A 25,351-nucleotide genomic window follows, 5' to 3' on the forward strand; every position below is an offset into this window, starting at 1 on the left:
CGAGCCGCCTGAATGTGATGGTGCAGCCGAGGGTGATGCGGAGGGAGACGGCGGGGCCACAGCGCTGTACGTCTCCGAGGGTACCGCATACTCCCCAAAGAGCTGTCCAACACCGGAGTGCGACCCCGATGGTGGTTAGGCCCCGCAGCGCGAACAAGACTGGGGAGTGTCGCTCCAGGCAGTGGCCGTCGGCCGTGACAAGGGCGGGGTTCGCCCCAAGTGGCGCCGAGTAGCACCAGGGGCCTGCCATGGCAGCAGGGTTGAGGAAGGTGGGCGGCCCAATGTGTTGAACCGCGCCCAGCAGCCGAAAGCAGGGCGGCCCCCCGGCGGTTCGGATCCCAGCACCTGCACGTTGTTGGAGGGGAGGGGCCACAAGGTGTGTGCAGCCGATGGCAGCGGCGAAAGAGTTGAAGTGACTTGGTAGCCCCGGGGGGTTTGGCGGGGAGGAGGCCGGAGGCATCCGCAACACATCGCATCACAGCGACTGCATGCCGGGCACGGACGTGCGGCACCAGATGGAGAAGGCCAAAGCCCCCATACCGCCGGCGGAAGAGCGCGCATGCGGGGTGGCAGCGTGCTGGGCGGGCGTCATGTCCCGGTAGACGGCCCGCCGCTACGGTGCCAAGCACATGATCGACCGTTGCTTGCGCCGGGTGGCCCTGGAACTCCAGGTGGTATACGACCTTGCTGAGAGCGTAGCCTGACGAGGCAGCCGCCCGCCCGAAGGTAGACAAGCGGAGGCGGGCGACCCCCGCCAAGGCAGGGAACACCCACGTGAAGTCCACGGGCTGCACGGCAGCACCATTGCGGAAGTGCACAACAAGAGTGCTCGCCTGCTGCACGGTAGGAGGCGTGGGCGGTAGAGGTCCCAGCAGTGGCGGGGCGGAGGTGGGGGCGGCCGCGGCGACGGCGGGGACGACGGTGGGGGTGGGGGTGGCGCTGGTGGCGGCAGCACTGACGGCAGCAGTGGGGGCGGTGGTGGGTGGGGGAAGTAGGACGACGAGGAGCTGGGGGTGCAGCAAGGTGGCGAGGCCTGTGACCAGGGCAGCTAGGAGGCGGCGGAGAGCTGCCAGGAGGGGGCTGCGGCGGGAGCGATGGGAGGGAGGGTGGTGCTGGGGGCCCTGCCAACGCAGGGGGCGGAGGAAGGGTCGGGGCAGCCTGGGGTGTAGGGGCTGGCGCAGGGTCGCCGTTGCGCGGGAGCCGGGTGGTATAGCCGGCTGGCCGACGGGCAGGAGCTCGACCTTACCAGATTGAGTCGTTCAATCTGGTAAGGCCCGTCGGGCTTCCGTGACCGGAGGCCCGACGGAAGACCTCCATGACGGTGAGGAAGTGGGAGAGAGCTGCCTGGTCGGCCAGGAACGTGGTGCAGTCGTCCGCATACTTGGACGCCGTGACGTGGAGGGCTGGGGCAGGTTGGGCGCCAGCGGTAAGGCGGCGGATGCAGAGGCTAATCCCGCAACGATTTAGCCAGCAGGCCAGCAGCACCAGACCGACTGCGAGTTAGAGCAGCGGGGCCAGCGGGCAGCCCTGTCTGATCACAGAGGTGATGGGCATATGCCTGGAAAGGTGACCGTTGACGAGTGCCGCAGCTCCGGTAGCCGTGTGCAGTCTCCGCACCCGCTGGAGGAAGCCGGGTCCCACGCCCAGCGCCTCCAAGCCGTCGTAGAGGAAGCCCCGTTCCACCGTATATCATACGCCGTATAGAAGTCAAGGAAGACCGCCAGGCCAGGTCGCTGTTCCGCCCGAAGCAGCTTCGGAAGGAGCCAGATGATATCACCGATGCGGCGGGAGCACAAGAACGCAGTTTGCTGCGAGGCGATGGTGAATCCAAGGACCGGGAGCACACGGCGGGCCAGCTCACGCGCCAGGGTGCGGTAGTCCGTGTCGAATTGAGTGACGGTAGTTGGCTGGGTATGTGGGGTCGCCGGGTTTAGTAGGGAGGAGATGACACCGTCCAGTAACCCATCCGGCACCTCCCCTGTGGAGCCCACCGCAGTGAAAGACTCGGGCGAGCAGCGGGGCGAAGACCTCCGGAAGAGCCTGGTAGAGCTCAACCGGGATACCATCTGCGCCAGGGGCCCGGCCAGGGGCGCGTAGCGTGCAGCGCGGCAAGCACCTTTCCACTGCTGACAGCCATCCTGCCCAGGGGGGGGGCCTCCGGCGGCCAGCGCTTGAAGGCGTGAACCTGCTGGCGGGCTGTGACGGATTCCGGAGACGCCAGGGCGGCCGTGCAGATCCCTTGCCAGGAGGACGCCATGACGTTAGGGGGTCGGCGGTGAGGAGTGGGAGTGCGCAGGGGCGGGCAGCGGCCGGGCGTAGGAGGGCGTTGGGGTCGGGGCAAGGGCGTTCTCCCATATGCAGCTAGGCCAGGCGAGTGCGGCGGGCGCCGGGACCCGCTGTGCACAGCTTGGCCGTAGTAGCTGCTGAGCGGGCGGCCACAACACGGGTGGCCGCACTAATATCCCCCGCCTCCAGCTCAGCGTGGGCGGCGGCGGCGGCTGCACAGGCTGCGACAGCTTCCCTGGGAACGCGTTAGCTTACTTGGTCCGCTACGGCAGCTGTACGGCATGGATGCTAAGGTATACCAAGCAGCAGTAAGCCGCTAGGACTGTCTCACCATTCTGTCGCTTTTTCGAGGGTCCAAAGTTGACGCCATCTTTTCCAGACGGAAATGAAAAGCTAGTATAAAGGCTCAAGACACCCACTCGGGAGTTGTTACATAAATAAGGGCAGGAACGTCACTATGTATCATATGTATAAATATAATGCGTTAATTTATTTGCACATGATATATAACCCACGCAGCGTTCGTTTTTGACGGCCACCTACACTCTCCCAGGTTCTATTTCGCCGTCCCTTCGCATCTCAATCCCACCGGCGACTGCACCGGACACTGTCTAAGAAAAAAACGATATCTCCATTATGTTCAGGTTTAGAAACGCGCCGAACAAGCGAAACACGAAAGCACCGAGGTACAACGCAGGAAGCAACGGCTTCGACGTTTCAACACCACGCAGCCTCCTCAACCCGCAGCCTCCTCCTAGCTATTGCAACACATAGTAATTCACAGCGATCACGCTTAAGTCCTTTTATATTCCATCTCGCGCCATAGGGCGCCCAAGGCAGGGTCTGTTATGCTGTACGCTTCCTAACGCGTCAAGGCGCCCCACCGAGCCCACGGCACAGCGGAACAACTGACAGCGGCGTCTCCTCGCCGATAGCACCCATGGCAGCGAGCAGACCTGCGTTCAACCCAAGCACCAGGCGTGCATGGTCTGCCGGGGTGCACGCACTCAATCGCAACAAGCCACCGTCCATTGCGACAAGCTGAACCCAGCGCGAGGAGGGGTCCGCCAGGTCATCCAGCAATCCGGCACCAGTTGTGGGGGACTGCGCATTGATAAGCGGAGGGTGTAGACCGCTCAGCGCCGCCACTCGCACGCGCTGCTCGCCCGTGGACGTCGCCGAAACCGTTGGTTGGCTTGTCACGCCGTGATGCGTAGCAACGCTGCCACCGCGTCGCGGGCGCAACAACACCAACTCTACGGCGCCGTCCGCCACGTGGACTCGCAGAAGGATGGGGCGCTGACCTGCAGGATCTTGCACTAGAACCACGGGCGTCTTGGTAGCCGCCATTGCATTCCGGTTGAATAGACCGAAGCAGCCGTTGGGCGCGGAGCTTCCACCACCACTGCCCACCTCGTTTAGCTCCTGAATGCCTAGCGAGCTGGCCGGTGGAGGCGGCACAGGGTCAAGCACCGCAATGCCAGCCTCCAACGTAGAGAGCGCGTCCACGACCCGCGGGTCCCGCAAGCCCGGCCAAGCCGCCTGATGTAGCAGCGCTAATTGGGCGCCTCCGGTGCCTGCTGGCGCAGCGCGGAGACCGGCAGACGGCCGGAAGGCGCCAATCGGGGGTCTGCCGCTGCCACGGCCCCCGTTTACACTATACCCCCGTCCGCCGCCATCGTGTCGCGCAGTTATAAGACCGGAGGGGCTGCTGGCCTTACGGCTGCATTCATTGCCACTTCGCCCCATGCGGTTCAAAACTGCGCTACCATCAGCAGTCGCGTCCAGGGTGTCCGTTTGCACAGCCTCCGCCTTCGTGTCCAGAAGCGGAGCGCCCTGTAAGCAGGAATGGAAGATACGTAAAGATAAGAAGGTATTCACAATGGTCAAATGTAGATTTGAAATGAAAACTTGTCCAAGGGTCTGCTTGGTTGGAATCAAAGAATCAAATTCAGGTTGGGCTTCTGACAGACGCGCGAAAACTGCGCATATCGGCACGCAAAGCGTCAATGCTGAATGTTTATCATAAGTACTAATTGAAATGGCTACCACGCAGTGCGGACCTGAGAAGATAGCAAAGGCGCGAGCTCGCTATCATCACGGAGGGCAGAAAGGCCTTGACGCGAACACATACACTGCATTTCTGCGCAATGTTATTTATGTAGTTTATAATATTACCGTTTTTCCAGTAACATGGCGAGTAACCTCGCGCATAGTTCTGCACGGCGATCCGGTTACTTGTAGTGCCGCAATGCGCTCGGATCAATCTTGTCACTGACTCGTTAGCCGAAAGTATAAACACTAACAACCGGATAACGAAGCTTTTGCATAGATGGGCAGTCAGCAACGCAATTGCGACCGATGGTTATGAGTGGCTCACTCTTGGCCACTGGCACTACACAAATGGGGTCTACATTCAAATCCGTTGAATTGCAAGTGTCACATAGAATAATAATGTTCTCGTATTGTTTCTTAATAAGAGAAACTCGTGGAGATAAACTTTTGGTAAGAGCAAACCTAGGAAACACTTGGATTGAAGTCGCGAAGTCAAAACAAATTAAGCAAAAGGGAAGGTAACGGAGTTATATATGCATATCTGTTATTAAGTGGAAGCCCTAAATCCTGATGTTGACCTAGCGAACTAGACGAGACGAGAAATTAATCTAGCTATCCGTAATCCGTAATGTCTCTACATTCTAGTGAAGGTTCTATTCAACTTGAAAGGTGCCCTAGAGGCTGAGTCAACTCTACCTGCAAGCCTGGGCTCCCCTCCATTCCGCCAAGGCACGCTGCAGAGCCCGCTGCTGAAGAAGTTCCGGCAGACGTGAGTGCGGAAGCGGCATCCGGGACGACAATCCCGTTCCCTGGAGCGTGTCCTCCAGAAGCTGGGCCCCCGACAGCCATCACAGCCACGCCTGTCGCCGAAAGCTGGTGCACTCCTCCAGAGTGCGGCTCGTGGTGAACCATGGCAAGGCCCACGTGGCCGATACTCACAGCACGAGCCGTCTCTTGGACGCCGTGCCCACCGCTGCCTCCCGGTCCCGGCGCGACCCGGTCCCCTGCAACCCGGTGGTTGCTGAGCCCTGGTGCAGCACTATAGACACCAGCGACTCGGCTGGAGACAGGCAGGGTATTGTTGCTGCGGGCCCCGGATTCCTCTGCCGAGCCAAGCGGGGCTGCAAAGCCAGCGGCTGCGTTAATAGCTAGGGCATTGCACCGTCCGCCGGAAGCCATACCAGTCGACTCCCCGTCTGCATGGGCAATATTCATTCGGGCGTAAGAAGGTTCAGTAGTAAGTGTAAGAGAAAGGAAAGGGATTAAGGAGTTGCATAATGAGAAAACAGCTTCCAGAAAAGTAGATGATTAATGCTCCCGCTGTTACGCTTTCATGTGTAGCATCTGTCGATGCCCTTGAAGCAAATACCCTAGCATCTGGCATCCATCTCACCTCCGATCTCCTCCGCGTGCGGTCCTCGTTGCCGGCTGCCGCCGCTGACCGGATGCTGCAGTTGCCCCGAATGCGGGCTGCAGCCTCGGCCCAGCATTGGCCGTGCGCCACGCCGGCCGCCACCAATAGTAGGCGAGCTTACTATGGAACTATCGCCGTCGCCATGGGCCCCGCTCGCAGGCCCCGAGGAGCCAGGGCACATGGGGGCCGCGTAAACACTGCTGCTTTCTACGTCGTTGGCGCACGGGTCGTGGCTATTCCTTTGGGAGGGCGTCGTCCACGGCCGGTCGTAGTTGCGGGGGGGGCTGAGGATGTTGGGCGTGCAGTCATGGTGCCAGGCGCCGCGGGAGATTCCCGTGGAGTTTACAACTGTTGTCGTAGTCGTCGTTGTGCCATCATTGTGGATGCTGGTAGTGGTGTACGTGCGTCCAGCGGCCCAGCGGTGTGCTGGCACAGGAGCATAAGAGACGCCTTGAAGCCGCGGGGAGTATGCGGAGGGACCGGGCCGGTGCCTTTGGCTCTGCGAGTTAACACAGCTGCCGTTGGTAGCAGTTCCCCAGGCGGCCGGCGCGGTGGTAGGGAGCGTGCGGGCGGTCACTGCGCCACCCAATGCAACCTTCGCCGCTGACGAGAGAGATGCTGACGAACCACCAACAAAAGTAGTGCGCGTCGTCTCCAAACCTACGCGCTGCTGCTGCTGGGAGCTCTGGCGCGCAGCGACAGACAAAGGCATGTCCTCCGGGCTGTGGATGTGCAGCCGTCGGCGCGTGGGTGTGGTGGGACTGCCGTCGGACTCGGGCTCAGAGGCCCCAGTCCCCTGGGATGGGTCAGGGTCCTCCGGGTCCTCATCATCGTCATCCTCATCACTCCACCTTCTAACACAGCCGCCGCCGGCTCCCTGTGGCTGTTGCAGCTGCACAGGCGTCTGCGACTGCTGCGGCGGCGGCGGGGAGGACGGCATCACCGGCGTTACGGGACGTCGGCGTTGCTGCTGTTGCGACTGCTGCTGTAGCAGTGGAGCAGGCGGCGGGGGTGCCGGCGGCGGTCGGCCGCCGGCAGGCTGGCCACGTGCACGGAGCGCCTTGCCGGCCCGGCGGAGGGGCGTGGTTCGGGATTTAAGCCCGCCTGTCGAGCGGCCTGTAGCGCCCAGGGCGCCAGCGTTCGTGCGCTTGCTGACAGCGGTCTTCTGACGTGCGGTCCCTGTAGCTGCTGCTGCAGCGCCACGAGCCGCCTTCATGCCACGGCCCGAGCTTCCATCGCGCCTCTGTACAGCCTCCCGGCGGCGCTGCTGCCCGCGCTGCTGGTGTCGTGGAACCGCCGGCGGGGAAGCGTGCGAGTCGGAGTTGCCGAGTGCATATCGGGGCCGCACGGGGGAGCTTGCACGGATCTGTGGGATATACCGGGCAGCATGTACACAACCGGGGAGTGTAAACAAACCAACCCCCATCAATTACTCTTGGATAGATTACAGGGCTGGTTCTTGTGAGCGGCGGATGTGCACCACAACAGTCCTGTGACAGATTCTATGCATGGAATTTCTGGGGCACCGAACGCAATCATGGTACATTTACCAACATACTGGGCGCTTACACCCAGTGCTTGGAGCTGGATGAACCTGCGTCAGATTAACCAAAAGGAGCAACCTTGCTTCGCCGCAACAGGGGCGAAAATACCAACGTTACCCACTGCGTACATGTACACACCTGTTCCTTGTCCGGGACCATCAAGCGCGCCGCGTCTAGCTTCCAGCGCCGGCCTTGGCCACTGCCACCCGCCAGCTGCGCCCCACCCATGCTCGCCAGCACGCTACGCAGCTGTGCCGCCGCGCTGCCGCCGCGCTCGGCTCCATCTACCATCCCAACGAACGCCGGATCGCGCGCAATAGCGGCAAGCAGGTAAGGGTCTCGCGCGCGAGAGCATTGGTCCGGTGGAATACCGTTCTCCCTCCGTAGCCTGCCGCCCACAGACGCCATGTTGTCCATGCCCTCATGTGGCAGCTGTCGCTGGCCGCCGGCGCCCGAAACCGCGGCGGTATTGGTGGCCGCAACGGTATTGGGAGCGACACGGCCTTCAGCGGGAGGCTCGGACACGGTGCCCTGGCGCCAGGCGGGGGCAGGCAGCAGGCTGCTCAAATCCCCAAACGATGAGGTCGCAGCTGTAGAGGACCGGGCGCGGTCACTTGCTGGTTCGCGCGTGCCGCAGCGGCTGATAATGGCAAAGGCAGTGGCCGGCTCGTTGTCGTCATCAGGGTTGTAGGGCGCGGCTCCGGAGGAAGGTCCTCGGCCGCCAGTACTGCCGGGGTTGCGCGAGCCTGTTGTGGGACGGAGTTGGTTTTGCAGGTGTGGGCGGAGTGGCAATGGCGCCCGCAGGGTACCCGGTGCGCTGGTGTCGCGCCCGCCAGGCTGTCGGGCCAAAGCTTGCAGCTCGCCCAGCGTCAGCGCCGTCTGCAGGGGCTGCCATTCCAGCGGGCGCTGTCCCAGGGGTGTGCTGCCGCCAGCTCCGGCTCCACGTGCTTCGTCTCGACTCAAGGGAGGGAAGGTTTGCACCAGGTGGTAGGGCAGCTCCGACTGCAGGACGCTATCCCATGTACCCGTGCCGTCGAACGCCGTCGCCAACACGTCTTCGTTGTCATCTCCGTCATCACCTCCATCTGCAATACACGGCGCACGCGGCCTGGGTGTCGGGCTGGTCTCCGCAGCGGCGGTGGCAGTGACGGCCGCCGGGGCCCCGTCGGCGTCCGACGGCACAGCCCGGTCGGTAAGGCGCTCGGATGAGGTGCCGCCGGCACTCGTTAGCTCCGAGCTTGTGTTGATGGGATAGCTGTTACAGCCCACGTGAGGCCGTTGGGGGACATCCGGGTGCATGGAAGGAGGTGGGGCAGCAGCTGCAGCCATCCCCGTCGGCCCGCCCGTACCCCTGGCGATGGAGGTCATCGAGGCCCTGGACCCACCACTCTTCCGGAGTAGCTCCTGGTAGCTGCAGCCCGCGCCACCGCTGCCGGATGCTTCGCGTGCGCTTTTAACGGTAATGTCGTCATCGTACTCGGGGCAACCTGGACGCAACTGCTGGCCGGTAGGCTTGCGCGCCGCGCCGCGGTTGGTCTGTGTGGCCGCTTGTGTTGGTGGAATAGCCGAGCCCTTGGCGGGGACCGCCTTTGGCGGGCCTCGTCGGTTCTTAGGTTGGGGCTCTGTCCCAGCACCATCAGCTGCACGCTGCCTGTCATTTCCGGGCTGCAGAGAACAAGGGAAAAGGGCCAGTGGTAACTAAAGCTCCTAAGGGAGCAACAACTGTAATGTAAGGTGAAGATTTTATATGTAATGTTTAAGGCGCCCGTGTGTTGTCCAAAGAACAGCAAGTGACCGAGCAAGACGAAGGAAAGGAGGCATATTACCGCGTCAAGAATTCAAACTGATGGACGGAAGTCCAACAGTTATGAGGTGACACATTAGCGCGCCTTGCTGCCTTAAGAACGGGTCTACTTACCCCATTACCGCGGGCAGAGGGAGGCGGCCGCTGCCAAGGTGCCTGGTAATTGGCTGGTGCCAGTGAGGCGGGCGGGATCCCTCCGCGGCGGCCTGGCGCATTCTTGGCAACCTGACCATTGGCGGAGTTGCCAATCCGACGCGAAACGGCGGCGGCGGCGTTCCCAGATGACGGCCGTCCGGTTGCACGGCGCAGCGCAGCCGCCTCCAACTGCTGCGTAGCAAGCAGCTTTGTTGGTTCCCCGAAACCCAGGGGCTCCTCTTGGTCGTGCAGCTGCTGCTGATCCAAGTGCTGACTTGACAACCGCGGCCGCCTGAAGGATGCCCCAGGATTGTAATGCTCGCGAGCCGACACCGTGGAGCTGTAGTGCTCGCGAGCAGATGAGGTAACGGTATAATGTTCACGGGCGGAAGCCGTGGAAGTGTAATGCTCCATTGCGGGAAACCCAGGGAGGTAATGGTCGCGCGCAGTGCCCAGCAACGCTGCGGGTTCTAAGTAAGGCATTGCCAAGTACAGGGGGTTGTCGACACACGGCTCGGTGTTACTAGCATCGTTGGCAGCCTTGCGCGGCTGGCCTAGTCCGCAGCCCAGGCCCCGCGGCGGCGGCCGAGGGGGCATACGCCTGCCAGCGCTGGGCCGCCTTGAGGTATCCGGAGCCTGGGAGGCTGGCTGGATGGCGTGGTAGGGGTTGCTACAGGCGGAGGACATAGCGGAGGCGGACTCGAAAGCACCGTTCAGACGAAGGCCCGCGAGGCGACGATGGGACTGCTGCTGCGCATAGAACGACAAATAGGACCCCGATGTGCGCCTGCGGCTGGAGGAAGCGTGCTGGGCAGGCGCTGCAGCCCTCGCGGAGAAAGCGCTGCTGGTGTGATCGACGCTGTCGATTGGGCGAGCCTGCGGGCGCCATGGGGACGAAGATATGAAGGCAAAAGGGCAGAAGTTTAATACGCGGCCCAAGGCCCAACCCTATGTAAGGAAATTCAAGTAACGCCTATGCGACGGCCTGTCTGCTCCCTTCCCATAACCCTCAAACCCCAACTTAACTGTGCCCCCTCAGCCCTCACCTGGCTGTTACCAAGCACTGAACCAAAACACAGAGTGCAGGAGCCGGAGGTCGCACTACCGCCGTAAGATAGGTCCGCCGCCTGCGCTCCCAACAAAGGATGAGCGCTGCCGCCGCCGGAAGGACCGCAGTACGGCAACGAAGCGCCGCTCGCTGCAACACTGGCATTTCCCACAAAATCTGAGCTGCGGAACAGCCACTGTATGCCGCCGCTGGCGGCAGGTGCGGTCGGCTCAGCTCCGCCACCGACACCACTAGCTGCCGTACTGTAAGGCCAGCGCGTCCCGCTGGCCGCAACAGCTAGCACAAGTGCTGCGGCCGCCGTAGCGGCTTTTTTGGACGGCGTCGCCATGCCGACCCCGCCGCCGCCGACATGCGGCTCCAAGCCCTGCCGCTGGAGGTTCTCATCGATAATGCGCGTCAACTCCAGAGCGCGCGCACGAATGTAGCGCTGGTATGGCTCGCTCAAACCCGACACGACGGCCTGGAGCTGCGTGATGGCATCGGTGACCGCGTAATCCTCCGCGGTAAGCCAGCGCGAGCCCTCCTCGCCGCTGGCTGCGCCGCCACCGCCGCTGCAGTCGTCACCGCAGCAACTGGCGTCCTCCGCAATAATGCTGGCGTCACCGCCGGCCGCGCCGGCATCGCGCCGGGGGCTGCTTTCAGATGGCTCGGCCATGTCCTGACCCAGATCATCTGCGTCTACGTCATCATCGTCCTCATCGTCAATAGTCACGTCACCGGAGTGGCACCGGTCCGCAGTGCTGCAGGAAAAGACCTCATCGCCGTCGCTTTCGGTTGCCAGGACCTCCGCTACCGATTCCAGGTCTTGAAGTTGCAGGTGTTGAGTCACGTGCGCAGATTGCGGCGCCGCGTGCTCCCGGTCCTGCTGTTCTTGTATCGAATGGCGTCGCGCTCGTCCGTCGGAGCATTCCGAGCAGGCAAGGTCAACGAGCGCCTCGTCGGACTCCTCCACGGCGCTCGTGGCAGACATCATGCCAGACATCGCTAAGGTACCGCAGGTGCCGTGTCGGTGGGAAGGAATCTGGATGCCACCGCTGCTACAGGCACGTGACGGCACATGGCCAAATTCACGAATTACGTGGGGTGGATTGGGCCACTGCATGGGGCTACCCGTCAGGAGGACAGCACCATCTGTAGACGTGCAGCTAGCTGCCCGCCCAGCGCTGCCACTGCCTCTACGGTGTAGCAGGGTCGCGAGGCTGAAGCGCGATTCTGTTGGGTAATCGCAAGGGACCAGGTGTATTCATTAGCTTAATTCCGTCGAAGAGCCGAGGAACTAGAGTTCTCATTGGCCTAATTGTGTCTACAGTGAACGACGTTCGCCCCGCAGCAATTTCATGAGCATAGTCGGTTTGCCGTGCCCCTCAGGGAACTGACGGGATGAGACAACGGTGGTTAGCCTGTCGGAGAGCAGGCGCCGTCGCAATCTGTCGCGCAACTGCTTTTCTATCAAGGTGAAACATAAGACATGTCAACTAAGCCCTACACTGTGTCGACCCCGAGCGCCTTACCAGTTGTAGACGTTGCGCCACCAGACCACGCGGGACCGGCATTATCGCACCCAGTCTGCACGCGAAGGAATGTATACACAACATTGTGAGGCATGTTAACAAATTGAGATACTTTCGTGCAACCCAGTCCGGATTTCGAACCATTTTTGGACATCGGAACCACATAAGTCACCCCAAGGGGATTTTACACAAGGCTGCTATTGGAACCCACCTGTGCGGAGCTTGTAAGCAGACCAGAGGAGGGTATAGGCAATGTGACAGCCTCGTCATCGGTGCGGCGTGGCTCAGCCGTGTCGGTGTCATCCTGGGGCAGAGCCGACATTCGCAGGATACTTGTAAGGTCGCAATGACGCTATCCAGCAGTGCTTCTTCATGTCAAGGTAGAGCTGATGAAATTCATCTACTTACAAGTGAGTAATCAATACCAGAAGTGCGCACCATGGTAGTCAGGGGAGGCGCGCTGGATGGCTCCCCGCCCTCTGTGTGCATCGCTACAATTAGCGTCTCAGTAGCTCCATGGTCAGCCATGTATAAAGTCGCCAGTTATGGTTGCTTCTGCGTTCTTGCGCAAGAGTGCGCCGGAGCCGCTGAGCTGTCTCTTGCTTCAAACTGCCTTGGAACCTTGCGACATAGCTTTACTGTCGCCTTGCTCACAGCTAATGGGGCATGCGCCTCCAAAGATATTAAGGTGTCAGTCTTTGAACGGCGGACCAGTTCAAAGTTGACTTTTCGCAGTCGTTACATACAAAGATCTGTATATTCAGGGAAGTTATTTATGCATGCAGCACGGTCTGTAAAAAACGTATTTGAGCAACAATCAATTCCATGGACCACTGGCATATCAGTGACTGATGACATTGTCAGGACTGCTCCGACTGTACAGACAAGTACGACGTGGCATGATTGCCCGCAACTTTGCTTGCTTGAGGCCTGTAGCTATTTGACTGGCTTTTGAAACTTAATTAGCTTTTTCCTAAAGAGGATAATAGGCACGTCCTAAACTGGAGCAGATGCCAACTAAGTGACGAAGCCTGAGACCAAGCTCATTAATATTTTGGAATACACGCCAATTTTTGAAATATTTTATTGTTTTTAGGAAAGGTAGACCTTTCCTGTTGCTCTGTCATCGCCATTCTCCGCAACAGGCAGCATGAGTGTCCAAGTAGCACTTAGCGTGCTTCTAGCACGGTATGCATATATTGTGTGGGATGTGCGGACCCAAAAACGATGTCGTCGGCAACCTGTACTTTGGGCACCCTTGGTCTGGTATTTCGTGCATCCTTGGTTTGCCGGAGACTAATTAGGTAATGGGTTTAGTATGGTGTGCAAATGTGGTGTGTTTGTAGCCATAGGAATCGTCTCGTCGTTTACAGAGCTGTTACAGCCCCGGCTTGTACTGCGACGCCGCAGGCCGAACCAGCGCAAGCCGGATGGCCTCCACCATATAGCAACATTCCTTCAAGGACAGGTACTACAATTAGACACTTAACGCTGAGCATCTGTGCCGTTCGTCTGCCAACTGACTACACAGCCCACCAGAACGGGAAGCACGTAAAGAGTTAATCTCTTTAAGGAACGAAAGCAATTGTCCTGTGATTTGCATGTCCTAAACACGACAACTCAATCGTCTCACAGACACTCGGATATCTTGGGATTAACCCGGTTACAACCAGGCTAGATAAAGGACCATAAGGTTGCACGTTAACAGGCTCCTCGTAATCTATCCCTGTTACCGCGTAAGAGAATGTGGCCACGAAAAAGATGCCGCTCAGCAAAACCTCGGCTAGGGCCCATACATTGATTGTGCCCCGTGCCGCATCCCTGCTTCGCACACGCAGCCTTTCTTTGCCGGCGTCGGCATCGACGTTCTTCAGGAGCTAGCCAGCGCCCTGAGTAAGTACCCGGCCTCGGTGCATACCCCTACGGAAACCGATAGGTCGTAGGACAGGTGACATCCTTGAATACGTCTTAGAGTTGTTGTAACTCTCCGCAGGGTCTTCCATGACTTGTGCCGTCTCAGTCTGCTGGCACGGTCTTGTCGGCAAAGGGGGGATGGCCTCGGCGTTGCAACCGTTGAATATCTTGTCGCCTCATCGTGGGGAAGCGTTGAACATTCGCGGGCCTGTGTCGCAAAGCGTACCTTGTCCCGCCGTCGGCCCTTGTCTTCCCGCAGCCCTCCAGCATGTTGCTCCTGGCGAGGTGGTCCTTCATGTCGGCGAGCTGACGGACCGACTGTGGGTTGAGCGGGGGGGTGGGTGGGGGGAGGGAGAGAGAGAAGGCTGGGGGCTCAGGGCGGCTCAGTTGCAGAAGGCACACTCCAATACAAACCCCCGGGCTCCAGCCACTGACTGCCCCAAACCTCACTTGGCCCAACTGAACCAGCAGGTACGTACTCCTCAGCGGTAGCTGCTGGGTTGTACGGCACTCCCGTCGGGAGGGTTTCGAGCCTCAACCGCCACAGCAACTGATGCCGGGACAGGTGAGGAGAGGGAGGGCACGGGTCGGGGCCGTTTGAGTTGTAACTCCCCCCTCTTCTCCATTCCAGACTTACCCCACGGCCCTCTCCCTCGCCGCCAGGCTCTATGTGAAGCGGCACTGGTGGTCTCGGGCCGTCGCGCAGATGTGGAGGTGACGGTGGAGGCTGCAGTGGCAGCGGCTGTTCCCGTTGGCGGACATCGGGGCGGGGCTTCATTTGCGGTGCTTACACGCGCCGCCTGGAGTAACTTGTGCATTCGGGCGCCTGTGCAGGTATGCGCAGCAAGCAGGGGGTAATGACGAATCCGGTCAACGCAGCGGGCAGTGGAGGAAAGGGGGGGTTGTGCCGGGGGACCCACCGAGGTGCAACACAGAGCGAGAGTGGGCGGGTGCGGGTGTGTGTGTGCGTTCCTCATAGCTAGTGCTCGGTGTGGCAGTCAAGCGATGCATGAGGGCAGAGTCCAACACCGGAGCCAGCAACTGGGCCAGGCAAGGCAAATCAAGCAGACGACAACCATGAGATAAAGAGGAAGTTACCACGGAGGGGTTTAGGCGCTGTTGTGTATTCCATCCATCTGGTATTAAGGCCTATAAAACCCGCCAACTCGCGCCACGTCCCTATGGCTGCCCTGTCCCCCACTCCCGCCCTCCCTATCAGTCCTTGTGCAGCCAAGTCCGCACCGCGCTGCTATGTTGTTGTGCTCGGTCCCTGGCGTCCTGTTCTGATCCCGGGCAGCGGACCTTGGAGCAGTCGGAGGATCTGGCGGCACTGCTGAGACTGGTGTTGCCGGTGAGGGGTGGGGGTGGGGGTGGAGGGGGAGGGGGAGGATGTTGGAAAAGTTGGTGAGGGGGTCGTTGTGAGACAGAGGAAGAGGACGCTAAGGGGGTGGCGGCGGGAGCAGCCCCAGGAAGGGGGCTGGGACTGCGGAGCATATTTTGGAGGAAAGGGTCTTGGAAGAGCTTGGAAGTCGGTCTCGGCGGTCTCATGGTCTCGGTGTGGTATCTTATGATCTTGGAGGTAAGGTCTTATGATCTTGACGGGATGTTGCGGGTAAGGTCTTGTGGTACGGGTCTCTTGGAAGTAGCTGGTTTCCGGGGATGGAGGAACCTGGTAACGTATGTTGGCCATGGCGGTGCTCCTCGCGCGCCTATACTCGCGAGTTGGCCTTGTCCCGGTCCGCTCGCGGCCCCGTTCGTGCCCACCTGCATGCATGCGGACCCGCACACCACCGGGCAAGACTACTGTATAGGGCCCATGTGAATGCCAGTAAGTATTCCGTGTGGGTGAAAGGGACAGACTTACGGCACCAACAGGTACGGGCAACACGGCCACAACGAATAGTACGCTTCCTTCCCGCCCAATTCACTACCGTAATGCACACCTAAATTCCCGCGCTACCGTGCCCTGTCCTTACCGGTCCCCCACCGCCCCCTACCCCCCCCGACCCGTTCCCCCAGGGCTTGTGTTCCGCCTCCTCGGGTCCCGTACTCCGTGCCATGTCCGAGTCTGCCTTCCTGCGCCACCTGCCCCCTGGCACCATCATGTTCGAGGAGGCTACCCGGGCGGAGGCGCAGTTCCTGGTGCTGGCGGGAGGGGTGGAGGTAGGCCGGGAGGGAGGGAGGGAGGGCAGGTGGGCAGTGTAAGGGGGTGGGTGCGGGTGCAGGACGGCAAGGGCGGCAGGGGGGACAAGAGGGGGAGGTGCGGGCGGACTGTGTGGTTTTGCCGACAGAGTGAATGCATGTTGAGCGGTTACCGCCCCATACGATGTGATGACCCAGTCGGGCCGTCATGTGGCCGTTGTGTGCCATGAGTGCCGCTCTGACCCACCAAGGAGTTCATCGCCGCGGGGAGATCTCCGGGCTCTCATTGCAGCTACATGGCCTCGCTTCCGGGGGCTTGAGGGAGTCCTTGGAGGCGGAGGCGGAGGCGAGTCTGGTCCCTTACGTCGATGCAGGGGAAGGAGCCTTGCGAACAGCACGGAGAAGGGATGCGACACCGTTTTTTTGTGTGTGTGTGCGTGTGCCTGTGGCGCGTATGTGTATTTCCCCGGTGATGTGTGTTTGCGCGTGCTGGCGGCTGCAGATTCGGCGGCGGCAGCACCAGCAGCAAAGCCTAGGCGGATCGGGGCCCGGAGCCGCGAGAAAGGCAGGGCGACGCGCGGCGACCGCGACTGAGGCTACCGCAGCCGCAGCCGCAGTGGCGAGCAGCACCAGCAAGTCAGTACGGCAGAAGATTGAGGATGAGCGCAAAGGTACTGCAAATCGCCCGCATGCGCGGGCTCCGGATGGTGATCCAGGGTGGATGCATGTGCGGTACAGGACAGCATATGGGTTAGCATGGGACGGGACGGGAAGGCTATATGAAACTGCTACATTTGCGCATATTAAGGTTCAACCTAGATTGCCTCCCCTCGCCTCCCCAACGCCTCCGGCTCTGGAACCCGGAACGCTTCACTGCTGCCGTGATCCTGGTCTGCGTCGCCGCTGACCTCCCCACAGCTCGGGAGGCCCTCAAGGAGTCTCTGGCGCTTACCCGGGATGGGTTGCGGGAGACCCTTCTGCCGCCACCGCCTCCACCGCCGCCGCCATGCAAGTCTGTGAGCAGCTCTGGGCGGTGGATATCGGAGTTTGTGGATCGGGTGAGCTCGCGGCGCGTGGGGATGTGCAACGGTGTGGCAACATCAGCTGTGTCGTTGACGTATGGCATGTGCCTGAGGCATGGGGGTAGGTGGGCGGCAGGCAGGCAGGTAGGTAAGGTAAGGGACGGCCCGGCCGAATGGACGTGGCATCGCACCCGCATGCAGGGCTCGCAAGCGTAGCCACACATACATACCTACGGACACAGCACCCACCTAACCCACACGAGTATATGGCCCGGCGGGGAGCTCGTTGTTGTCCAAACTGCTCCATCCACCCATGCACCCACTGTTGCCATGTGTGCAATCGACCATAAGGCGACACGGAAAATGGGTCCTCATGCACGCGGAGGCGGGGGGACCGACCAAAGCGCGACCGCAATCGAGGAGTCCTTCGCAATGGAGGCAGTTGCGAGATTGCCCCGACCCACCTCCCCAGTCACCAACGCTGTTGGCGCCGATAATAGCGGTGGCGGCGGCAGCAGCGGCGGCAAGGGCAATCTTTCGAGGGCAACACACGCCTGGCGGCGTGCGATGCAAGAGATTGGGACGCAGTCACAGCTGCGGACTTATTGCTCGTCGTCGTCGGCCTTGGGGTCTGCTGCAAGGTGGTCTTCGTCGGCGGCGGCGCCGGTTTGGGGCGAAGGCGCACAGGCGGGAGTCGTGGACCCGCTGCTGGCAGATTATGAACGTCTAAAACAGGAGGAAGCTGGTCTGGTGTCAGGTGAGGCGGACAGAGGCACCAAGGCGGAAGAGAACAGGGCCGGGTCTGTTGTTGTCGTTGCCTGCGACAGTGGCGGCGCTGGGCGAAAGGCTTTTGGTCGTCTCTGTATGTGCTCGTAACAACATCCTATTTACGTGGCGTATTGCGTTGCAAACGCTGTTTGTAGCGCTGCGCTGGGCTCCGGCTAGCCTGGTCTGAGCAGCCCTTTGGGATGTAATAGTAATTGCTAAAATTGCACACACGTAAAGCCAGAAGAAAAAATATAGTTACCTATTATTTAGGAAATACGTTCGAAGCAGTGTCTACATAAGTCCAAATTGGTAATTTTCGCGCGATTTGGGGATGGCGTCGGAGTCCGGGATGAGGGGTTACTCTACGACCACTGTCGTGACGTGCTCGTCCTTTATATAAAGCATAATAAATATTACGACGAAAAAATATGCTCGGGTTTAGAATTTCCCAGCTATTGAAGGAGGCGTATGGCTGCGTCCCGGTAGTGGCTAGTACAGCTACATCCTGCTATATCGTATGACATGGGCGTGTTCTAGAATTGGCAACAAGACATTCGGCTACGTGCAAATTAAAATGGAAGAATAATCTAGGAAAATCCACGTATTGTTAATTGCGTCTAGCTGTGTCTAGCTGTTTGGCTATGGCGCAAGAATTTGCGACAGGTGTCGAAAGCATATGACAGAGAGGATCTTTATTTCGAACCATGCTAGGTTTCAGTTCCTTCGCCGTGACAGTGGCAGTTCGTTTTTATCGACAGTTAGTACAACAAAATGCGTCTTATGGCTGGTTGCGGGTGCAAAGCGAAAGTGCATTCCTGCGGACGGCTTACAACTCGCAAAGTCGCAAGCCGCGAGAAATCGCCCATGTCTATACGTGATTCGGTTTTCCGTGCCTATCATATCCGACTGAGGCCGAGTCACGTAAGCGGAAATACATTGAAGTGGCATGCGGTATAAATGGCTTCGTCTGCCTCAGCAACGCCATAGGCTCACACAAAAGGAAATGCCAAATCTGCTTTCCGGCCTAGTGTAGAAATGCCTTTGCCTGTCAAGGACGTCTCAGTGATATTCTTATCGCCCCCCGTTCCTGCCTCACTGTAGGCTTCTTCTTTTTCGCCTCCCGCTCATCCTAGGACTTAGGGTTTTTAGAATATCCCTCTAAGGGGCGGCACTCTCAACCCGCACGCTGTCTTCTGCTGCCACCGAGCGTTCCCTGTTGCTGATCTTTCCAATCTTCCGCAACCAGTCTTAGTCTGAATCACCACTTCTCTTTGTTGTAGATTCCCCTCCCCCCCCCCCGCCCCCAGTTAGGAGAGCCGCCTCTGTCTACTTGTTCTCAGTGAACCACTGCCGCTACTTTAATCCCACATGCACCGCCTTTCCCGGCTGCTACCTTCACGAACACGTACCGCCTTCAACCGACAGGTCGCCACTGCGGGTTTCCGGAGCTAACTGTTTCCCCCTGTTGCCTGACACGCATTCGTGCCTCACTTAGCGGACCGCAGCAGCGGCTTTTGTACCAAACCCTAAACCCTAAAACCCTAAGTGCACCGCCTTCCGCAGCTGCTACATAGATGCAGCTGAACCGTCTTCAGTTCCAGCACCAGCATTGGTTTGCACCGGCTCTAAGCGGTGGGACATCGCCGTTCGCGTAGTAAGACCGTATGATTGCGTGCACGTGTCTGCTGTAGTTTTATTGGTAAATACTTCTCCCACTAGAAGATCCGCCCTACAGGCGTGAAAAAACCAAATCACATATTATTCGCGTATGAAGTTAGGCGAATGCTTGTGATTTATTGCGATTTGCGACTTTGCGAGATGCAAGCAGGAGTGCACTTCGCCTTGATATCGCAATTTGTTGGCAACTTGCCATAAAGGCAGTAAGCAATCCCTGCCCTCAGCTTGCTACATTTGCGCCTAATGTAAAATTATAATTTTGCGCACTAATACTAAAACTGCATCGACAATCGATTTTGCGGCTAAAACGCCGACACCACAGGACTTGCAAGTCCTGTGGCAATAGCCTATATGGATTAGCTAATCCATACGGAGTTGCTTAAATTTTAAGTATGTCGCCGTAACGGTGATGTACATATCCCTTCGCGAACTTTAAAAAGCCAAATTTTACCCCCATAAAGGTAGAATTATACCTCAAAGCGTTTTCCAAATCTCATAATTTCGTGATTTTGTGCAGTCCCTAAGATATTTTTTAAGCGGTGCTACCCGTTACGTTACACCCGTGGCTCAGCAATTTTATCGTCCAGTTCGGTGCCTAATGGAGGGAGCCTTAAAAGGCTCACCCGTGAAATATGTTGATTTATTTAAGGAAAGCATTAACAAGTATTGGCTTTTAGAGGTATATCTGTTTTGGCGCAAATGAGCGCTCGGCAAGGCCGGCCAAGTCCCATTGTGATAGTAAAGCATTTTACTCAATTTGCTTGGGCTTCATTGGCAAAGCTTTTTAATAGTAGAAGGTTTTCCGCATTGCCAAATCCTCAGGACCGCCGTCTTAACGACCCACGGCCGTACAGCGGCGTCCAGCTACGTTCGCAAGTAGCGTACGTAGTAGCACGTTCGTTAGCGCAAGTTAGCGCTCGCGGCTATCATGCGCACGACATTACAAGGAACAGGCTTATTGGTTTTGCAGCTTCATTACGGTAAAATAAATGTTGAACATGGTCGTAAGGACTCTTTTCTCCCTTGAGGCTCGAGCTGAGGCTATACCTCCGCAACAGGGACACCAAGCACTGCGTATCTATTAGGGTTTTCCTAAGCGTCTGGGAGATAATATATAACTTTTGATGTCCTTGCGATGTGTCTCCGCAACATGTGCAAAGGGCACAAAAGAGTACCATGACGCATGAGTAACCGCGATCCAGCCACCCTATGTTAGAACATCCAGAGTCCAGATCTTCGGATATTGGCATGTAGCCATTTTGAAGCCGGTGTGTTGTAATGCCCGCGTCTTGTCACGGTACGGTCGCGCAAATGTCCACGGCGTTTTTGCGGATTCCGCGTGGCCACGTAATTGTCTTTCCGAGAAGTATAAAGTTTTATCGCCATCGAAAGGGCATCCGAAGGAGTTCTGGCTCGCAGACGTAATGTTGTCGTAGTTTAGGTACGTCCAAGTCCACTTGGCTGTCGCATTCAAAAACCGGCACAATATGGTGCAGCATCGCAGCATCTTTAAACCCCTACCCTCGTATTTTACATACCAAGTTTTCATATACGGGCCCAAAGGGCCGCGATGCTGTTGGACTTTGTGCGGGAACAGCTAACGATTTTCAGCAGGTCGACAGATACGAGTCTGGAAGGGCAACTAAAGCACCCAGACCAATGCTTTGCGTCTGCAGTAGTGCTTATAGCGAATATTTAACAGCAATCGGATGCCACAATAAGGTAGAATTGTCTGGACGATTTAGCGAACGTACTTGCAGCAGGCAATTAAGGCTTGCAGCCGCGCTGGAAACATTTGGAGAATGTAGGAGCCTTTAATCACGTTGATAGCATACAAAATTGTTGGAGGAGGTCGGCAATGATGTGCGACAGACGGGGACGACCAGAGTGGCGGTGAGAACACGGCTTTGCCTATGCCCTTTCCTTGCAGACGTTCTTACGGCTCTTGGCCGTTTCGTACCGAGCCAGCCGAGCTAAACACATCTGGACGCGTAACTGTGCTGGTTCTTGAAGTCGTTTTCCCGCTGCAGCAAACCACGGCAGAAAGAATGCGTGCGTGGTGAAATTGCAATCATGAGGCATACTATGCTCGATTTTTCAGGTATTGGAAAAGCCCAGGACTCCGCCACACATCGTACCTCTGGCAGCCTCTTCGCACGAGCTTGCTTCGCCTGGCAATTCATGAAAAACCTGGCCAGTCTTGCGCCGTGGCCTGGGAGACCAGACCCCAGAGCAAACGCATTGCCGTGTGGCTCGTGCTTGTTTTCATGTCGCACTGAACGTACAGACGTGGGCAAGTTGCTGGGAGGCGCCGGTTCCCGGGAGGCGTATTTGCGGGGCATACGGGAGGCAACCTCACCTCGGCGGCGCCACGGTGGTGGTGGGTTTTACGGACACGATCGAGCCGAGCAGCAGGAGCAGGAACGGCAGGAGGAGGATGCCAGGTGTGTGTAGAGGGAGTGGGTTTGGCCAGCTGGCAGGGGACATCGTAGGGCATCGTGGGCGCCATGTGTACGGTTTGGTTGCCTGGGAGAGAGTGGGTGAAAGATCGCGGTTGGGGAATAAATAGCCTGATGAAGCAACCGCATAGCAGCACTAAGGTAGGGAGAGCGGATGGTCATGTGGCTGGCCTTTGGGGTGCCGCCTGTTACCTGGGAGATTGTAATATAATCAGCGTTTCGTCGAGAGTTTCGTTTCGTGATTTGCACGTGCACATGTCACTCGGGGTTGCGTAGGGGGTATTCTTGTTCTCGTGCAGTTGCGCCTGTCTGGCCACAACACGTTTTTGAACGTGAGGACCTCTTGCTGTTTGGAAAGGGTGCAAGACAAAGTGCCCGAAGTACGATTTGCATGAAGTCGGAAACGTGCGGAGTCTGCGGGTGCGGCTGCGGCTCTGTGGATAGCTATGGGCATGCTGGTTTCGGCAAGAGCCGGGCGCTTTCAATTCGTCGTGCGCCAGTGCAGGGGAAGCGCCAAGGCTGTACGTGCACTGCACAATGAGAAGGGATCCGTATCCTTAAAATCCGGCGTGCAATCGGCACTTAGGAAATAAAAGAAAGGCTTTGTTCCTGAAGGACTTAATTTTCCTTGCCGTGCTGATGGAAGCCTGTCGCTACAGCCCATCAGCTGTGGGGGAACAGGGATTCCATCCTGTTGTGTACAGCCGCACTTCCCGCAGACTTTCCGGCCTTACCACTGTTGCTATCGCCGCTTGTCTCCCCTCCACGGCGCCCCGGTCCACGGGTCGCGTGAAGTGGCCTAATCTGGACCCTTCTCAACCAACCGCGTTTTGCACCTCGCCTTCCTGATCTGCACAGCCACGACACCGCCGACGGTCAGCGCCATAGGGACGGCAAGGACAAGGACGCTGTGTGTGCCGACGGCGACGGCTGCGATCCCACCTTTGGCCAGCCGCTCGTACGGTTGCAGTACCTGGATTGCCATTTCCAGCTGGCGTCCAAGGTTATCAGGTGAGAAGCGACCGCACATGTATGTATGCCTGTGGAGAGGCAACATCAGGCACACGGACGTGTAGCTATGGTTGTTAGTTGCTGCGCCAACGCGCCGCAATCCTTATTCGTGCGCCTGTGAGTTTGGCTTCCTGTGAGTTGCTATCGCCTTGTGGTTTCCATGGCCTTGGGGCTACCTGCTCTATCGGTCCTTCCTTTTACGGGCAGCCGCCACATGTGTGCGATGGTGGTGATGGTGGTGGTTTGCAGGTTCGAGGAGGCAACGGAGCTGATGAGGCGCCTGTTGGGGGAGAGGTGAGATCGGCTGGCGGTCGTGTGAGGGAGTGGAAGGGCAGTTGGGTATTGAGAAATCTCATGTAAGCATCCTGGGAGCATCCTGAAAAGATGTTTTTTTCAAGCAACATCCACGCGAGCGAGCAACATCTTTGGAATAGAGAAAGAAAGAGAGTTCTGAATTGTTTAACGCACGCGAGTCCCTGAGCGAGTGGCGAAGGTAGACAAAGACAGGTGGTGGTGATGAGGGCATCAGCAACGCCATCCACAGCATCAGCCGCCATTTCAAGCCAGCATTGGGAGATGAGATGCCTCCACGGCGGGAATGGTTTCGGCTTTCAAACAGCCGGCTGCCACATTCTCCCGCATTCCGGCTCGAATCCTGCCCATGACCTTCCCCTCACAACCTTTGCTTAGGATTCGATCATCCACCTGTATTTCCTAAGGTGATTTTGAAGGCGCTGTGTTTATGCGTAAAAAACGTTCTCAAATTTGCTCATGGCGTATTCACAACAATTCCTCATTAACAAAACTCACAGGGGCTGGGACGCGCGAGCCAATTGCACCTATACGGATGTCGCCGAACCCACCATCCAAACCCTTCCGGACGCTGATGACATCATCACTGCCAGTACCGCTACCAACCCCTGCGGCCCGGAAGCTTCCGCGCACTCTCCAGGTTGGGGGCCCAACACGGCACCAGGGGGCGAGTCGCTGAGGGCAGCGAGGCCCGTTCGTCCGCAGCTAGAGCAGCTGTATGGCCCGGACCTCGGCACGGTGATTGCGGGGCAGGTGGCGGGAGAGCTTCCGGAGGCAGCGCTGCGGCGGGCGGCCGGGCTGGGCGGAGGTGGCAGCAGCGGCGCGGTGGCCACTGGGGACCAGGCGGCGGCGCCGCCGTTCGTGCTGCGCCGCGCAGGCACAGCGCTTGCAGGTAAAGGTGGGGGCGTGGGCGTTACAGGGGCAGATCGGACGCGGTAGGGCGCGGCTGGGACATAGCATGATCAGGACTTACGTGATGCCGTACTGGTTTCGGCCCTGAGAAGTGTTTAGGCTTGTAATACGCCATTTACAGCTTTACGGGTTTTTCCCTGTAGCTTATGGTAGCCTTCCCGAAATTCCTTTAATTCGTGTTCACACGTAGTAAATCGGTGTGATTGGGCTGAATTGGGATTCAAATTATAGTCAATTGGGCTGAAATTGGAGTGGTGTTGGGGTGGGGTTTAGTGCAACTGCCAAAATCTTTCAGTACACAAAGATGCTACAGCAGCTAGTTAGCAAATTTGACATTATATAAACATCACAGTTTGCAAAAGCCGTTGACGACTTTTCGGCAATTATCCTGCCATGTATGTACAAGCTTGTGACGCTTTCTGTCGAAAGGACGTTATACAGTATTATTCGTATATAATGCTGCCCGGCCTTAGGTAGTCATGGCCAAATTACAAGGTGGCGTCATCCTTTTTCGAAAATTGCATGTGATACAATGCATGTTGATTAAGTGCTCGTCCTGTAGTGTAGTACGGCAAGTGCGGCGCGGGAGGAGCAGACCGGAATTGGCCAGAGGACAGTGACTGATACGGTAGTGCGTTACAAAGATTAGCTGGGAACAAAGCGCTGAATCCAGACAACGCTAGTTCGCCAGTCAACCGTGCAAGCAAGCGCAAGTCAGAACGTCGTCTGTTGGGGATTTTGAATTGTTTAAATAGAGACTTACTTTGTATTCGGGACCCAGCTCAATAGTAAAGTAGATAAGGCGATTTGACGTTGCTGGCATATCGGTCGCCAGTAACAGCGAAGTGATGGCAGAGCGCGAGCAATCGCGCGGCGGAGGCCAAGAAGGCTTGGAGGACATCCTCCAACAGCGGGACGAAGGAGGACACCAGAATGGCGGAGCACCTAGTTACCCGGAGGGGGCCGATGCGGTGAGTAACAGACGCCAGCTATTGCTCCGCGCGGTCAGACTGTAGGCACAGCCAGCCGCCGCAAGTTCTGTTATATCAAAGGCATGGGAGAGACCGGACCCAGTTTTAAAATAGCGGGAAAGGGATGCGCCGCCGCTGTTGTTTGACCAGGCTGGATTAGAAGCTACGGGTCAGGCTTAGCTTATGAAGAACACGAATCTGTAGACCGCGAGTGGCCGACTCAGAGTATTAGTGCTCGTGAGGTTGGGTCCGTTTCCGGTGGATGGCGCCGCGGCAGAGGGGTAGTTGCTTTGAGATGGCGCAGCGGGGTCTGTTATCCCAACGGGTCCCTGTCCTGAAAGCAGC

At 58.2% G+C, this 25,351-nt stretch overlaps 1 protein-coding gene across 1 annotated transcript in view; it reads left to right on the plus strand.

Annotated features, from left to right (window-relative positions):
- Positions 1 to 13,656: 13,656 nt before the first annotated feature.
- VOLCADRAFT_117968 (uncharacterized protein) overlaps positions 13,657 to 25,351 on the plus strand; it is a gene marked incomplete at both ends in the record, with an annotated part of 27,558 nt that continues 15,863 nt past the window's right edge. Inside the window, 12 exons of the mRNA XM_002951695.1 lie at positions 13,657 to 13,711; positions 13,992 to 14,052; positions 14,204 to 14,297; positions 14,396 to 14,566; positions 15,030 to 15,083; positions 15,752 to 15,895; positions 16,377 to 16,545; positions 16,793 to 16,932; positions 17,248 to 17,653; positions 21,629 to 21,785; positions 22,659 to 22,811; positions 23,624 to 24,021. Coding sequence (XP_002951741.1) covers positions 13,657 to 13,711; positions 13,992 to 14,052; positions 14,204 to 14,297; positions 14,396 to 14,566; positions 15,030 to 15,083; positions 15,752 to 15,895; positions 16,377 to 16,545; positions 16,793 to 16,932; positions 17,248 to 17,653; positions 21,629 to 21,785; positions 22,659 to 22,811; positions 23,624 to 24,021 — 2,002 coding nt within the window. The remainder of the gene's footprint in view (positions 13,712 to 13,991; positions 14,053 to 14,203; positions 14,298 to 14,395; positions 14,567 to 15,029; positions 15,084 to 15,751; positions 15,896 to 16,376; positions 16,546 to 16,792; positions 16,933 to 17,247; positions 17,654 to 21,628; positions 21,786 to 22,658; positions 22,812 to 23,623; positions 24,022 to 25,351) is intronic.

The sequence above is a fragment of the Volvox carteri genome, assembly GCF_000143455.1.
Source record: "Volvox carteri f. nagariensis unplaced genomic scaffold VOLCAscaffold_25, whole genome shotgun sequence".
Lineage (NCBI taxonomy): Eukaryota > Viridiplantae > Chlorophyta > Chlorophyceae > Chlamydomonadales > Volvocaceae > Volvox > Volvox carteri.